The sequence below is a fragment of the Caenorhabditis elegans genome, chromosome V, assembly GCF_000002985.6.
Source record: "Caenorhabditis elegans chromosome V".
Lineage (NCBI taxonomy): Eukaryota > Metazoa > Nematoda > Chromadorea > Rhabditida > Rhabditidae > Caenorhabditis > Caenorhabditis elegans.
Window position 1 is genome coordinate 8,557,075 of NC_003283.11, and position 13,091 is coordinate 8,570,165.

General features: G+C 36.0%; 3 protein-coding genes and 2 non-coding genes across 5 annotated transcripts; 2 read left to right on the plus strand and 3 right to left on the minus strand.

Moving 5' to 3' along the window:
• Positions 1–1,066: 1,066 nt before the first annotated feature.
• F25G6.16 lies at positions 1,067–1,216 on the minus strand. Its single transcript, NR_069091.1, has one exon. It is a non-coding gene; the product is annotated as an Unclassified non-coding RNA F25G6.16 (non-coding RNA).
• Positions 1,217–2,905: 1,689 nt separating this feature from the next.
• F25G6.19 lies at positions 2,906–3,005 on the plus strand. The gene has a single exon (NR_069092.1). It is a non-coding gene; the product is annotated as an Unclassified non-coding RNA F25G6.19 (non-coding RNA).
• A 1,136-nt stretch (positions 3,006–4,141) lies between these two features.
• On the plus strand, positions 4,142–7,271 carry acr-16 (Acetylcholine receptor subunit alpha-type acr-16). The gene is made up of 10 exons (NM_072806.5): positions 4,142–4,353; positions 4,620–4,691; positions 4,744–5,004; positions 5,068–5,170; positions 5,367–5,468; positions 5,512–5,604; positions 5,655–5,741; positions 5,791–5,900; positions 6,097–6,513; positions 6,907–7,271. The coding sequence occupies exons 1-10, from the start codon at positions 4,195–4,197 to the stop codon at positions 6,997–6,999; spliced, it is 1,497 nt and encodes a 498-aa protein (NP_505207.1). The 5' UTR covers positions 4,142–4,194; the 3' UTR covers positions 7,000–7,271.
• On the minus strand, positions 7,229–8,101 carry F25G6.8 (Signal recognition particle 14 kDa protein). Its single transcript, NM_072807.5, has 3 exons — positions 7,983–8,101; positions 7,796–7,902; positions 7,229–7,622 (listed from the first exon to the last, which is right to left on the minus strand). Exons 1-3 carry the CDS (start codon positions 8,095–8,097, stop codon positions 7,494–7,496), a joined length of 351 nt encoding a protein of 116 aa, NP_505208.1. The 5' UTR covers positions 8,098–8,101; the 3' UTR covers positions 7,229–7,493.
• A 99-nt stretch (positions 8,102–8,200) lies between these two features.
• F25G6.9 (Signal recognition particle 14 kDa protein) lies at positions 8,201–12,926 on the minus strand. The gene is made up of 9 exons (NM_072808.6): positions 12,804–12,926; positions 12,598–12,751; positions 12,444–12,555; positions 12,152–12,396; positions 11,498–12,102; positions 11,234–11,445; positions 8,633–11,156; positions 8,499–8,577; positions 8,201–8,447 (listed from the first exon to the last, which is right to left on the minus strand). Exons 1-9 carry the CDS (start codon positions 12,879–12,881, stop codon positions 8,335–8,337), a joined length of 4,122 nt encoding a protein of 1,373 aa, NP_505209.2. The 5' UTR covers positions 12,882–12,926; the 3' UTR covers positions 8,201–8,334.
• Positions 12,927–13,091: the final 165 nt, after the last annotated feature.

Below are 13,091 nucleotides of genomic sequence, written 5' to 3' on the forward strand. Positions count from 1 at the left end.
GATTTTAGTAAACTAAATGTATTGATTGAATCTTGGAATTTCGTTTCTTGTGAGAATTCCTATATTTCAAATCTGTACCGACGGTTCTATAGAGCCATTTAACCCGTATCTAACCAATTTTCACCCCATTTTTCTCCGCCCCCGTCTTCGAATCCAAATTCGAACTACTAACCCAAATCTTTTCTTTCGTCAGTTCCCCTTTTTGCTTCTCCTTTTTTCTCTCTTATTGCTGTCTTTGAGCTCGTCCAATCCGTTTTCTGCTTGTTTTTCCCACCGTCAATGTTTCGGACTCCAACAGAAGAAGAAGAAGAAGGACGAGTAGTGTATGAGGAGGAGATGACAATGAAATAGAGCTGCGAAGAGGAGGGAAAGACTTCTAGTTTCCAAGTGCTTCAGTCCCTTCAGAAGTTTCTAGTTTTGTCCTCATTTTTTTTGCTTGGTTTTGTTTTTGTAGAGGACCTCCAGGGTCGTGAGATATTGCAGCTCTGGTTTCAAGGTGTTTCTCGTTTGGGTATTTTTCAATTTGTTTCCCTTATCAGTATGTTTTATTATAAGCTTCTTCGTTTATAAACTCACCGTTTGCTTAATTTTCAATTGCTGTATTTTCTCATTATTCTATGCATTTTTATCTGCGGTTTCACCATTCACAACATATACGGTGAATATCCAACAAAACCAGACGTCTGCAGACCGATTTTCAATGGTCCGGTGTAGTATTTTTCAAGATGTTCTTAAAGGGAGCAAATTTTTGGCTGAATTCATTAGATTTTAAATATTTTAGACAACAATATTTCAGGCTTTATCACTATTGAAAATACTGACTGCAAGGCACTTAAGAGTCGAACCGAAACGTGTGGCGAAAATTATATTTTTGTTTATTTATTGGGGAGATTGGTGAGGGTAAGATGAACCGCCTTTGACAAGATGATATCATTCCTAAGTAATCAAAAACAGATAGATACTACAATTGACAATTCCAGCTCAACTTTTCTCCTAATTTTTCCGTGTTTCCGTCTATACCTTCTCTCAAAATATTTATAAAATCTTTTTTTGGTTTCAATCTCTTTGAACTTAACCATTCCAATGAAACATCTCAATCAAACATCTGCAACCAAAAGATTATCCACCTTCTTTTTCCAAAAAAACAACGTCCATAAATTCCGGTATCTGACCTCCACATTTTGTCTCAAATTTCTTGTGTGTCTGTGAAGTATGGGTGGGAGGAGAATTGAAGAGAAGTGTTGTATGGGGTGAGTTATAGGACCTGTCAAAACAAAACGTCCGTTTGTTGTCACCTAATTCTCGTTTGTCAGTCAGCCCGCCGCAAAAAAGTTGAGATGATCAAAGATAAAGTGTGAAAATTCCTAGGTTGCTACGTTTCAAAGATTGATGGGTTTTTGTAGATTTTCGCTCAACTTGATCTGGTCAGCCCCTAGGTTTACAGTACTATATGTTTCAAGTAAGCTATAAAAATAGACAAAGAGCTTCCTGGCAGACGACCGAGTTGTATACCAACATCTCAAGTATCCAAAATCTGCAACAGCCTCTTTTGAAGTTTGGGCTGCAATTCATAAATCTTTACAGGTATTTTTTATCAAAGTTTTTACAAATAATTCGAGGTTTTAAAAAACGAAGTGAAATTTTCTATGAGAAAAGAGAGAGAGAGAGAGAGAGAGTTCTGATAGTGAGACGAGTTCCAGCTTGCTTTTTTGAAGCCGATTTCGAACTTGATTATCACAGATACACTCAAAATAATAAAACTGCGTGGCGTGTACTGCAGAAAACCTAATATTTAGGCCCCGCCTTTTTTTCGTCCACTCACGGGGAAAAGGCAAAATTCGGGGACCAACCAATATCAGGCCGCCGACATCTCATGGGTTCCGCGCGCCGCTATGTTTAACTCGCAGCGGGCGGAGACAGCTTGCCACACCCACAACGAGTTAAACATAGCGGCGCGCAGAACCCATGAGATGTCGGCGGTCTGATATTGGTTGGTCCCCGAATTTTGCCTTTTCCCCGTGAGTGGACGATAAAAAGGCGGGGCCTAATTATGAGGTTTTCTGCAGTACACTCCACGCAGTTTTATTATTTCGAGTGTAGGCACAGTTAAGTTTTCATTTTCAAAAAAAAACAAAATTATATTCCACATTTGAAGATATTCTAAAAACTCTACCCAAGAGCAGGCGTGGAGTTGTGTTCTGTAAAGTTTCGTAGCAACCTATAATTTTGGAATCTCAGAACAATTTTTGAAGAGAACGCTTCTTAAAAGTTTAGATTTAAAAAAGGAACATGAACAGAACACGCTTTCTCAGTGGTTATTTAAATTTCGGTTGGTTTCGAATATGATACAAAACTCAATAGGGTTTTATACACTCTTGTACACTTTTAACCAATAATATAATTTCGCTCTACCGTTTTTTTTTCATTGAGCTTTCAAAACCACCATTTTTTCACCGACTTATCGCATCATCCTCATTTTACACTTTAGCCATACTTTATGACACGATGCAATAAAGAAAAAAAGAATTGGGAGAAAATCGATGGTGGCTGTGATGGCTTCTTTATGACTACATACATTGTTTTCAGTTTGAAGAGGAAGAAGCTTGAGAGCAATGAGTCAAAAAAGGTATATGATTGCATGGAAAGTGGTGGTGAAAAGGGGACGTTTTGTTACACCGTGTCAAAAGAGATTGTGATAAATCTTTGCCTCTCGTGGGTCTCTGTGCTCTTTATTTTCTGTTGCCACCCTCGACCCGGGGGGACAGATATATCTTTTAATTTTTTGCTACTTTTGTGAGTTATATACCAATTTGTGATTCTTCTAGTCTATTACTATCTTTTGATCTTAGAAGCTTCTATATCAGAATCCTCAGTAGTTTCCTTTAAAACATATGTTCGTCTCATCTCCCCGCCAACCGCACCTGTCACTTATCATGTCATCATGAACAAGAGAAGAAGCTTGGCGACGATTTGAGAGTGCACAATTTATGTGCATTCTTTGAGATGAGCTCTTCAAAGAATACGAGCTTCGTTTGTTTGAAAGTTTTTTATCACTTCATTGTGTTTAAATTATTTATTTTGGTTGACTTCCAAGATCTCACTTTTTCAAGGTAACTTGTAAAGGTATTTGAGTATAATTTTATGCTACAGCTGATATGGATCATAAACTAAGCTTTCATTGAAAAAATATTTGAAGTGTTTCCAAGTAGATTCCAAAATCCTTCTTGGTATCCTAAAGTACAACTTTCCTTGAAACAAAACAAATTTAAATTAGGTCAATCAGTGAGTGCCGCCTAAATTTGTTTTGTTGTACTTCTATCATTCCGAGAACAAGTGCCTTTGGTCGATTTTCTGCAAAACTGTTGATATTGGCTCAAAATTCACGTAGTCTGTAGCCTTTTTTCACACCAAGCCGGATTACTTTCTGAGGATCCGATTTCAAAAATTCACAAGTCTGTGATGCGTATTTTTAACTTTTTCTCTCAATTTTCTGAACTCTTGGAACAATAATAGGATTTTTGTGAGAAATTTTGGATTCTTGGGGATCGTAGTTTTCAGGCGTATTTCCTAATATCAAAATGCAGAAAATTGTATTTCTTCAAGTGTTCGATATTTTTTGGAAACTATCTTAAAACTTAGGTTAAATTTTTTAAAGAAAAGTTTTTTCGTAAACTTCGCCTCTCATATTGACAAATACTGATGATGAGAAAATTATAATATTATTTTATAAACTGGTCCGAATACCTTAATACTGATTGATTAAATCAAGAATGAAACCCAATAGTTTTTCCCAGTAGGTAGTTGGAACTTAGACGCATCTATCTTTTTCCAGATTCCATGAAAGTGTTCACCAACATTTTTCAATTGAATTTATGCATAAATCTTGAACCCGTATTGTTTTTCAGTCATAATTCATGTCTTCATCAGTCACCGTCTTGTTCTTCTCTTCCCCTTCTTTTTTCTGTCTGAATGCCAAAAATGAATTGGTCGGTGTCACCAGCCAACTCTCCAGAGGCTTCATGCAACCCTTTCACACATTTTTTTGTGTTCCTTTTAAACTTTGCAACACTTCTTCTGTTTACGGATGTACATTCACTTTTAAAGATTTTTTCAGTAGAAGATGTTTTAATTATTATTTCAGATAAACCTTAAATATTAAATCAATGCTTTTCTTTCCCTGATTCTCATGTCCGTATGTCTGTCTGCACCCTTCTCATCTCGTGCGCAATTCTTGCGGCACCGACTCTCGGATCACTGCAGGAGCGCAGATTGTATGAGGATTTGATGAGAAATTATAACAATCTGGAACGTCCTGTTGCAAATCATTCCGAGCCAGTTACAGTACATCTAAAGGTATTTTTAAATTTATTTTTGATCTAAAAATACGATGAATGTATGTTTTCGAACCATTTGAAAATTCTTCCAAAAACCAGAGTTCGTTTTTTGCTGGTAAATTTCTAGATGAATTTCATTTTTTGTCTTCTGAAGATATTCCAAATACAGTAATAAAGTTATGTCTACTAGAACAATTTGATATTTTATTTCAAAACGGTTACTGTATCTAAATAATAGTAATTGTAATTAATTTTTTGAAAAAATTAATGTAAATTTAACTTCAGGTAGCCCTCCAACAAATAATTGACGTAGACGAGAAAAATCAAGTAGTTTATGTAAATGCATGGCTGGATTATGTAAGTTTTTGGTACTTTATTTAAAAAAAAAATTAAATTTCATGTATTCCAGACATGGAACGACTATAATTTGGTTTGGGATAAAGCTGAATACGGTAACATCACAGATGTCCGTTTTCCAGCTGGAAAGATCTGGAAACCAGATGTTCTATTATATAACAGTGTTGACACAAATTTTGATTCAACGTATCAAACCAATATGATTGTGTATTCAACTGGCTTGGTGCATTGGGTTCCACCGGGAATATTTAAGATTTCATGTAAAATTGATATTCAGTGGTTTCCATTTGACGAGCAAAAATGTTTCTTTAAAGTAAGTTTTTACTGTTTTTTTTTTAAATTTAAATGAGAAATAATTAATTTAAAAATTTTTCAGTTTGGTTCATGGACTTATGACGGTTATAAACTTGATCTTCAACCAGCAACGGGTGGATTTGATATCAGTGAATATATTTCAAACGGAGAATGGGCTTTACCTTGTAAGTTGAAAGATATTGAAAAATCAAAATGAACTCTTTCTTATTAAGTTTTTGCCCAACTTTTTACCCACTTCTGGAAAAAAAATTTCAGGAAGTTTTTCATTTTCTACCTGAAATCTAGATCTATAGCTTTTAAAGTAAACTATAAATTATTTGTTTTATTCAACGTTTTTGACACATGTGGGAAAGTTTACAGTGACAACTGTGGAGCGAAACGAAAAGTTTTATGATTGCTGTCCGGAACCTTATCCAGATGTTCATTTTTATCTTCACATGAGACGGCGAACTCTTTATTACGGTATGTTTTATTTAAATATCATTTGAAGGAGTTCAATTTTTAGGGTTCAACTTAATTATGCCATGTATATTGACAACTCTTATGACACTTCTAGGATTCACACTTCCTCCTGATGCAGGAGAGAAAATCACTCTTCGTAAGTGAATTCTTGAATTTGATTTTTATTAAAAACATATTAAACTTCAGAAATCACGGTCTTACTTTCAATTTGCTTCTTTTTGAGTATTGTTTCGGAGATGTCACCTCCAACATCGGAAGCTGTTCCTTTACTAGGTAATTCTGGTGAATTGAATAAATATAATGAAGTTATCAAATTGTGCAGGTATATTTTTTACGTGTTGTATGATTGTGGTTACTGCATCGACAGTCTTCACCGTCTACGTTCTCAACTTACATTACCGTACTCCGGAGACCCACGATATGGGACCATGGGTTAGTTTTTCAGAAGATTGTACCATATAATCTAAAGAGTGGATTACTGTCAATAAAGACCATGAGGAAGATCTGAAAATAGGATCTTTTCGTATTTCTAGATTCTTTCATATTCTAACGCGACAGACAGTGAGTAAAACAAATTTAGACAATAATCTGAAAAGTGGCAGATCACATTCAAAATAAACTTATTCAGACACGTAACCTCCTTCTCTATTGGATTCCATGGATTCTTCGAATGAAACGACCCGGTCACAACTTGACATATGCTTCACTTCCATCATTATTTTCCACTAAGCCAAATCGTCACTCGGAATCATTGATCCGTAACATCAAAGACAATGAACATTCACTTTCACGAGCAAACTCATTTGATGCCGATTGTCGATTGAATCAATATATTATGACACAATCTGTTAGTAATGGGTTGACAAGTCTTGGCAGTATTCCAAGTACAATGATTTCATCAAATGGTACAACTACAGACGTCTCACAACAGGCGACACTTCTGATTCTTCACAGAATATACCATGAATTGAAGATTGTTACGAAGAGAATGATAGAAGGTGATAAGGAAGAACAGGCATGCAATAATTGGAAATTTGCGGCCATGGTACGTACATATATTTCTCGGAAGATTGAAAATTTTTAAGACATAAGTCCTATTATTACCCAGACGTAACATTTTGCGAATTCTGCGACAAAGATACGGTAACCGGTCTCGACATGACAATTTTTTTGAAATATAAAAACACTGCGCGCCTTTAAATATTACTGTAATTTCAAACTTTCGTTGCTGCAAAATTTTCATCGAGTTTTCATTGTTTTCTATGAAAATTTATATTTGAAAACTAACCTTTAAAGGCGCACATCCGCTTGTATTTAATGAAAAATTTTCGCGTCGAGATCGGGAACCGTATTCTTGACGCAAATATTGCAAAAGCTCGCACCTCAGTAATAGTGCTATTAGTTTGAAAAAATTTAAAATAAAACTAGAAACTTTTAGGTTGTGGACCGCCTTTGTTTATACGTCTTCACAATATTCATAATTGTTTCAACGATTGGAATTTTCTGGTCAGCACCGTATCTTGTCGCCTAATGATGAAAGTTTACTTGTAATTAATATTTAATCAACTGTTCTTCTTCTTCTTTGTTTTTTTTTCTTTGTAATATTCATTGCTTTCGAGCTTTCAAATAGTCATTTTGTTCCTTTCGTTCCATCTGAATTGTGATTTTTGACACATCTTCTTCGCTGTCCTCCTCCTCTTTGATTAGTCTTTTCAATCTTCGCTTCTATGCCGACGTATTTATATCGTTCGAAAAGAAACTTTTTTGATCACTGTGATTCATTCAATAAACTATTTGAATTTCTGACTGAAAAATCCGCAAAAGAGAGGAATTTGAAAATGAAATGAGGTGCAGATAAACTTAACGAATACAATAGAAAACAAATCACAATTCAATAAATTATGTGGAAAATGGAAGGTAAAGAAGGGCTGGGAAGCAATTTTCAGGAAAATGAGGATGAAATACAATGGAAAGCCCAGAGGACTACAACCAGTGGAATTGGATCTAGAAACAAAAAAAATGATATTAGGCCTTCGTGGCACCTGTCTTCTTTTTCTCATCGTCCGTCTTTTTCCTCTTCTCCAAGTTGACCATTTGTGCGACAATTATGGCAGAATATTGAGTGTGGAACTTGTTAACTTCTTTTGCTTTCACCTGAAAAAACGAAACTGTGGTTGATTCGCGATTTTGTTTAAAATTACTGAAAATAGGCCGTAATAAAAGAAAAAAAACTAAAAATTCTTAAATTGTTTTTTTCAAAAAGAATTAGCTCGTTTTTATTGTTGCAAATTTTTATAAATTCGTTTAGTTTTATTCGGTCTACTAACCTCTGTGGCAATCTTTTTGCTTCCCCATTTGGCTCGAAAGATACATGAAATTTCGTCACCCTCTTTGAACGTGCTTCCTTTTGGCATCGCTTTGGTTCGACCGTCATCTGAAAACGTTTCATTAAATTTTTATAATTTTTTAAAAATTCTTTTATATTTTTTAGGAGTTATGATTTTTCGAACTTACATGGCTTCATTGTAACATATACACTTTTTGGTCCTCGAATCTTTGAATCTCTATAAAATGCCGTCAGCTTTTGCAGGAATTGGTCGTTGGGAATATGTTGTTCAACTGCCGACATTCTTCTAAAAATACGTTTTTTGAAGGTACAAAAAAACTAACGGTACACAAGTAGATATCGGCAGAAATACCGTTTGAAAAATCAAAATAAATAAAAATCGTGACAAAATAAATATGTATATTGCAATTGTAACCGAACAAAATAGGAGACACCAGTCGAAATACTCATATAACATTTGATAGTATTTAAAACAATAACTAATAATAAATAAGGAGATCGTTGAGAGAAAAGGAATAATCATTTTCCAACATCTGCAATACCAAGAAGAGATTTCCAGAACTCATCGGTTTGAGTAAGAAGGTTCGGGAAGGTCTCATTTGGGTAGGCAGAGACAATCATGGCGAGCAAGTCTGAAAATATACATTTAAATAAATAAATTCAATTAAATATGAGTGCAGCACCTGTTGCCCCTTCTGTGTGCCAATATTCGTAATATTGTTTTTCCGGCCCATCCACATAATACGACAAAAATGACCCGAACTGAAAATATGAGTTTTGCGATACATTATAAAAATTCTATTGAAAATAAACTCACATGGTGAGCATTGGATTTCATTTCTGGAGCTTCAACAATCCATTTGTAAAATGGTTGCTTAGCAGCGATCATCATCGCAGGAACATGTTCTTGATTTTCAAACCAACACAATGGAATTTCGACAGTATCATTGTTGCTGACGATGATTGAAAGAAAGATGGAAAAGAATGATTGCATAGATCCGCCGAATGTTCTTGCGATGCGGCTTGCAGTAATCACGTCGAGAAGCTTTTCAAATCTCATCTTCCTTGAAAGTGTTCTTGATTCGTGAGAGATCAATGCACAAATCGCATTCTTCTTCGAATTACTCTCCTCCTTGCCAAAAATGTCACAAATTCTTCTGATGTTCATCTTTTCACCTCTGCGAGCTTCCAACCATACATCAAAGCAGTTGGAAATTTGACCTCCGAATGCGTCTGGATCTTTTATCGAGTTCAGAATTGGATCAGTAATTCCAGAAATGTCAAACAGTTTCGGAAGACATTTCATCAAAAAGTTATGAACAGTTGAATCTTTTTGTAGATCTGATAGAGCCATTGAAAGCTTTTTCGATGTTTCAACATCTTCTTTTCTCGCTTGAACGGCCATTTGAACAAGAATCATCGTAAACTCCTTTCTAGGGAACAATTTTGAAACCGATCGTAGATTTTCAGAAAGTACCAAAAGTTCCTTCACAGTCAAAGAACTCGAAAAATGGAAAATTACTTCTGAGATATTTTGTTCACATGCCAACGTAATCATCGCCAAACGAGCATCCGTATCAGCTTTTGTCCATTCCGATCTTTCTAAGAACTTCATCCAGTCAATTGGTGGAAGGAATCGTCCATCATTTCTTCTGTGATTAACAAGACAGCGGATGATGTTTCGAAGAGTTTCCGGTTTGACATTTATTTTCTTATCGAACAACTGAAGAATTCCTTTCAATATGCCTTCAGGTAACTTTCCAGCTGGTATGACCATTTTGCTGCGACCTGTTCCAGAGATTAGAGCTAACTCAGCTAATCCTTCGTAGATTTTTCTCCTCACTTCATTGTTTCCATTATTCCAAAGTTTTTCAAGAACTTTCTTATTATTCTGTTCTATTTCTTTAAGATCTTTTTTTGGAGAGGAAATCAATCCATTAAAGAACTTTTCAATACTTTCATCATCAACCAGCTCCGTTTCTTCATACTTTTCTGTCTTCTCGTCAATAACTATATTGTACGCAACTTCAAACGCTTTCGCACTCATCTGACTAGCACCGTAAGCCTCCGCAGTCACCCACATCATTTTTCGATCAGGAATTTCCTCTTTCTTAAGCTCTTTCGTGGAATCTTGCAATAAACTGACAAGCATCCGATCATCAGTGAGTCCAACATCTTCATCATTGTAAAATGCAGCAACACTTGGGTTTAAATACAGAAGACGCAAACAGAATATGGCAGTGAGTAGGGAAGACTTATTTGAATGGGTTATCAATTGATATATTGGCTCATTTTTCGCAACTCGTTTCTCCTTCAAATTTTTCGGCAAGCGGGTAGCAACAAACTCATAAACGGATAACAACCACGGATTCTGAGCCTTGGATACTTCTTCAACTTGTTCATCATTCTCGATGTTTCTAAGCTGTTGATCGATAGCATCTGCCAAAGCTGTGAGCATCATCATTATATTGTCAACTGACTCAGCCTTGTTCGTTAAACTTGTTCGCCCAGTATTGATGATCTGATCTCTTGCCCAGAGAATATCGTTACTTTTCGACTCAGTGAGCACGTGGAGCACTTCTCTGATACATATTCTCCATCCAGCCATCAATCGAATCATTTCATCGTGTGAACTTGCTGGAACAACATTTTCCAAACAGGATTGAAGGAGGCGCACAGATGCTTGAGCCCGATTGGTAGGGCCTGTGAGCTGAAGAATAGATGCAGATAATGAGAGTGAAGCTGACCAGAACCATGGTTCATTCTTATTTTCAATAATCAATTTATCTTTGAAGGTATCCACTTTTGTGAGCAACGGTGAAACATTGACATCCTGAGCACTAGTATTGTATAGTGGTCGTTGGTACGATTCAACTTCTTTGTGCAAACACAGACTCAGGAAGTCGATAAATCCATTTTGAACTTCTTTTCTTAATTTGACGAATAGAGTGGCAAATTGTGCAGGATTTATTTTCAGTCCTTTTTCGAGTTCATCCAATTCAAATGCTCCTAGCGATCTCCACGCTTCTGAAGCAACTGTGTGATTATCGTTTTGTTTGAGATTTGCTAGCTCCTCGATACAAGACATTCTCAAAATCCGAGCCTGTTCCTCGTTTTCTTCAGGGATAGTGGATGTTGATAATAACCGACAATACGTTCCTAATGATTGCTCGCAACCTCTTTGCCTGGCTCTTTTTGTAAGCATGGATCTTGCGCCTATTGTATCAAGAACTCCACACTTGATCAAATCGGTAACAGCATCCACAATGGCAGCCAACCGAGGTCCTGTACATTCTTTTAATGAATTGCTGATCTTTGAAAGAGCTTTTTCGTTGTCTTCCCTGCAAATTCTTTAGTTGAAGTGAGAAATTTCAGGAAATGTGATTTTTGTTTATTTCAGAAATGATACAAAACTTACGTTACTTTGCAGCACTCCTTCAATAAATGAAGCTCCGCATAAAATGATTCGTCGGACCCATCATCCCTCTTCAAGGCGCAGAGACTAGTCATTGGTTCGAACAACTGTGTGAATTTTGGAATGATCTCTGCTAGGCATTCCAATGATCTTACACGATCACCTTCTAAACAAGCAGTGATTTTGAGGAAGCCGAAGGCAGAACTTATGACGAACTGAAAAAAAATAATTATTTTACATTTCTTGAGAACTTTTGAATTTACTCACTCGATTAACAAATAGATCCTTGATAGTTTCGAGAAGCAGGTGCCGGTGTATTGGAAAGAATGGTTTCTGGTATAATGTAATGAAATAGAGCACGAATTGATCCGCATTTTCTGGAGCTTTTTTGACGAACAAGGCTATTAACTTGCAAATTCTTTCTTGAAGAGATGGATTCGTAGATGAATGAGTCAGAAAAACAGTAAGTGCTGGAAGAAGATGAGCTTTTTGAAGGATTCCTAGCGATTCGTGATAGTTCTCAACGTATTTGATGAAAGACGTGACTTTTCCAGTAGCTATCGTGTGATACATGAATGTTTCAAAAGTCAGATCTTGATCGGAAAAATCGGGAGCAGCAAATGAATATGTATCCCTGCATCCACTGACTCGATTCTCCGAAGCAAGTTTATGATCGGCCATTTTTGATTGCTCAACAAGTTTTACAATGACTTGTTTGTACTGACTGAGCATAACCGCGTAAGGTAAGTAGAGAATGTGATTTGGAAGATTTTTACTTTCGAGAACGGCCGGTCTGTCTCGCATCAGTTTATGACGTTGAAATGGATCAATATTATGTAGAGGATGACTGAGAAGATCTTCTGCGGAACATTCTGAAAATTTAATTATTTAGTTAGAAATCAAACAATTAAATATTTTTACCTCTCAAAAAAGATTCCGGGTCATGTTCACTCTCGTGCCCAGTTGGGTACAAATCTGGTTGATGTTTTAAGAACACATTTTGGGCCAATCCACAATTTCCTACTAGCCTTTTCTGACTATCCGATAGCAATCCAGTAAACGAAAGCACTGCGATATATTGATAAAAGTTGTATCCAAACTCGCTGCTAATGCAGATTTTAGTCAAGATTTCACTGTCAATTCTTGCTGCCACGTCCAGAAATTTTCTGAAAAATATTTACCATATACAAAGGAATACACTTTTTGAACTCACGAAAATGACGGTTTACAATGGCTTATCATCATTCCAAAAGCTCTTTGAATTCGACGTATTCTCGGTGCACGAAGTGTAAACTCTTCCCATAGAGTCTCCGGTGAGTTTGATCCTGAAAAAGTTGCTTTAGATTGCAAAAAAAAAGTACGATTACCTCTAATAAGAAGAATTGGCAAAGTGTCAATCAGAAATCTGAATAGTATGTCTTCCTCCACGACAAAGCAATCGAATAGCAGCTTCCGATATTTTTTCTCATCTTTCGCATCTAGTTCTTTGTTGATAATTCGATTGGCAAGAAAACTGAACCCCTGAAAAATGTGTGAGCATTTCTAATAATAGAAGATTTTATCTTAATATTACCTTCGCCTGAACTATGTGACAGCCAGAATGTAGTTGTTCTCTAATATCGACTAAATCCGCGGGTTCCACGGGATTCATGTCGAAAATAGAAAAAAAAATCACTGAAATTTCAGAGAATTCGCAATGAAAAAATGGTCTGAAATGCAGTTTTGGAGGTTCCAATTCATGCACGAGAAACGCGCCAACAAATCGCGAAGTGCGCCAGCAACTGACACTTGGCGCGCACTAAGTTTTTCAATTTCTATTTTTCGTTGAATTTTCTTAAATTTGAATAATTATATATTTCCG

What these genes read in the sequence shown, in the direction of transcription:
- F25G6.8 (NM_072807.5), bottom strand. Translation starts at nt 8,097, where the DNA reads ATGTCGGCAGTTGAACAACATATTCCCAACGACCAATTCCTGCAAAAG. An exon ending in ATATGTTACAATGAAGCCAT is followed by an intron (nt 7,903 to 7,982) that starts GTAAGTTCGAAA and finishes AAACGTTTTCAG; the next exon opens with ATGACGGTCGAACCAAAGCG. An exon ending in GCAAAAAGATTGCCACAGAG is followed by an intron (nt 7,623 to 7,795) that starts GTTAGTAGACCG and finishes TCGTTTTTTCAG; the next exon opens with GTGAAAGCAAAAGAAGTTAA.
- F25G6.9 (NM_072808.6), bottom strand. Translation starts at nt 12,881, where the DNA reads ATGAATCCCGTGGAACCCGCGGATTTAGTCGATATTAGAGAACAACTA. An exon ending in GCCAATTCTTCTTATTAGAG is followed by an intron (nt 12,556 to 12,597) that starts GTAATCGTACTT and finishes CAACTTTTTCAG; the next exon opens with GATCAAACTCACCGGAGACT. An exon ending in CATTGTAAACCGTCATTTTC is followed by an intron (nt 12,397 to 12,443) that starts GTGAGTTCAAAA and finishes AATATTTTTCAG; the next exon opens with AAAATTTCTGGACGTGGCAG.
- acr-16 (NM_072806.5), top strand. Translation starts at nt 4,195, where the DNA reads ATGTCTGTCTGCACCCTTCTCATCTCGTGCGCAATTCTTGCGGCACCG. An exon ending in CGGAGAATGGGCTTTACCTT is followed by an intron (nt 5,171 to 5,366) that starts GTAAGTTGAAAG and finishes GAAAGTTTACAG; the next exon opens with TGACAACTGTGGAGCGAAAC. An exon ending in ACGGCGAACTCTTTATTACG is followed by an intron (nt 5,469 to 5,511) that starts GTATGTTTTATT and finishes TTCAATTTTTAG; the next exon opens with GGTTCAACTTAATTATGCCA.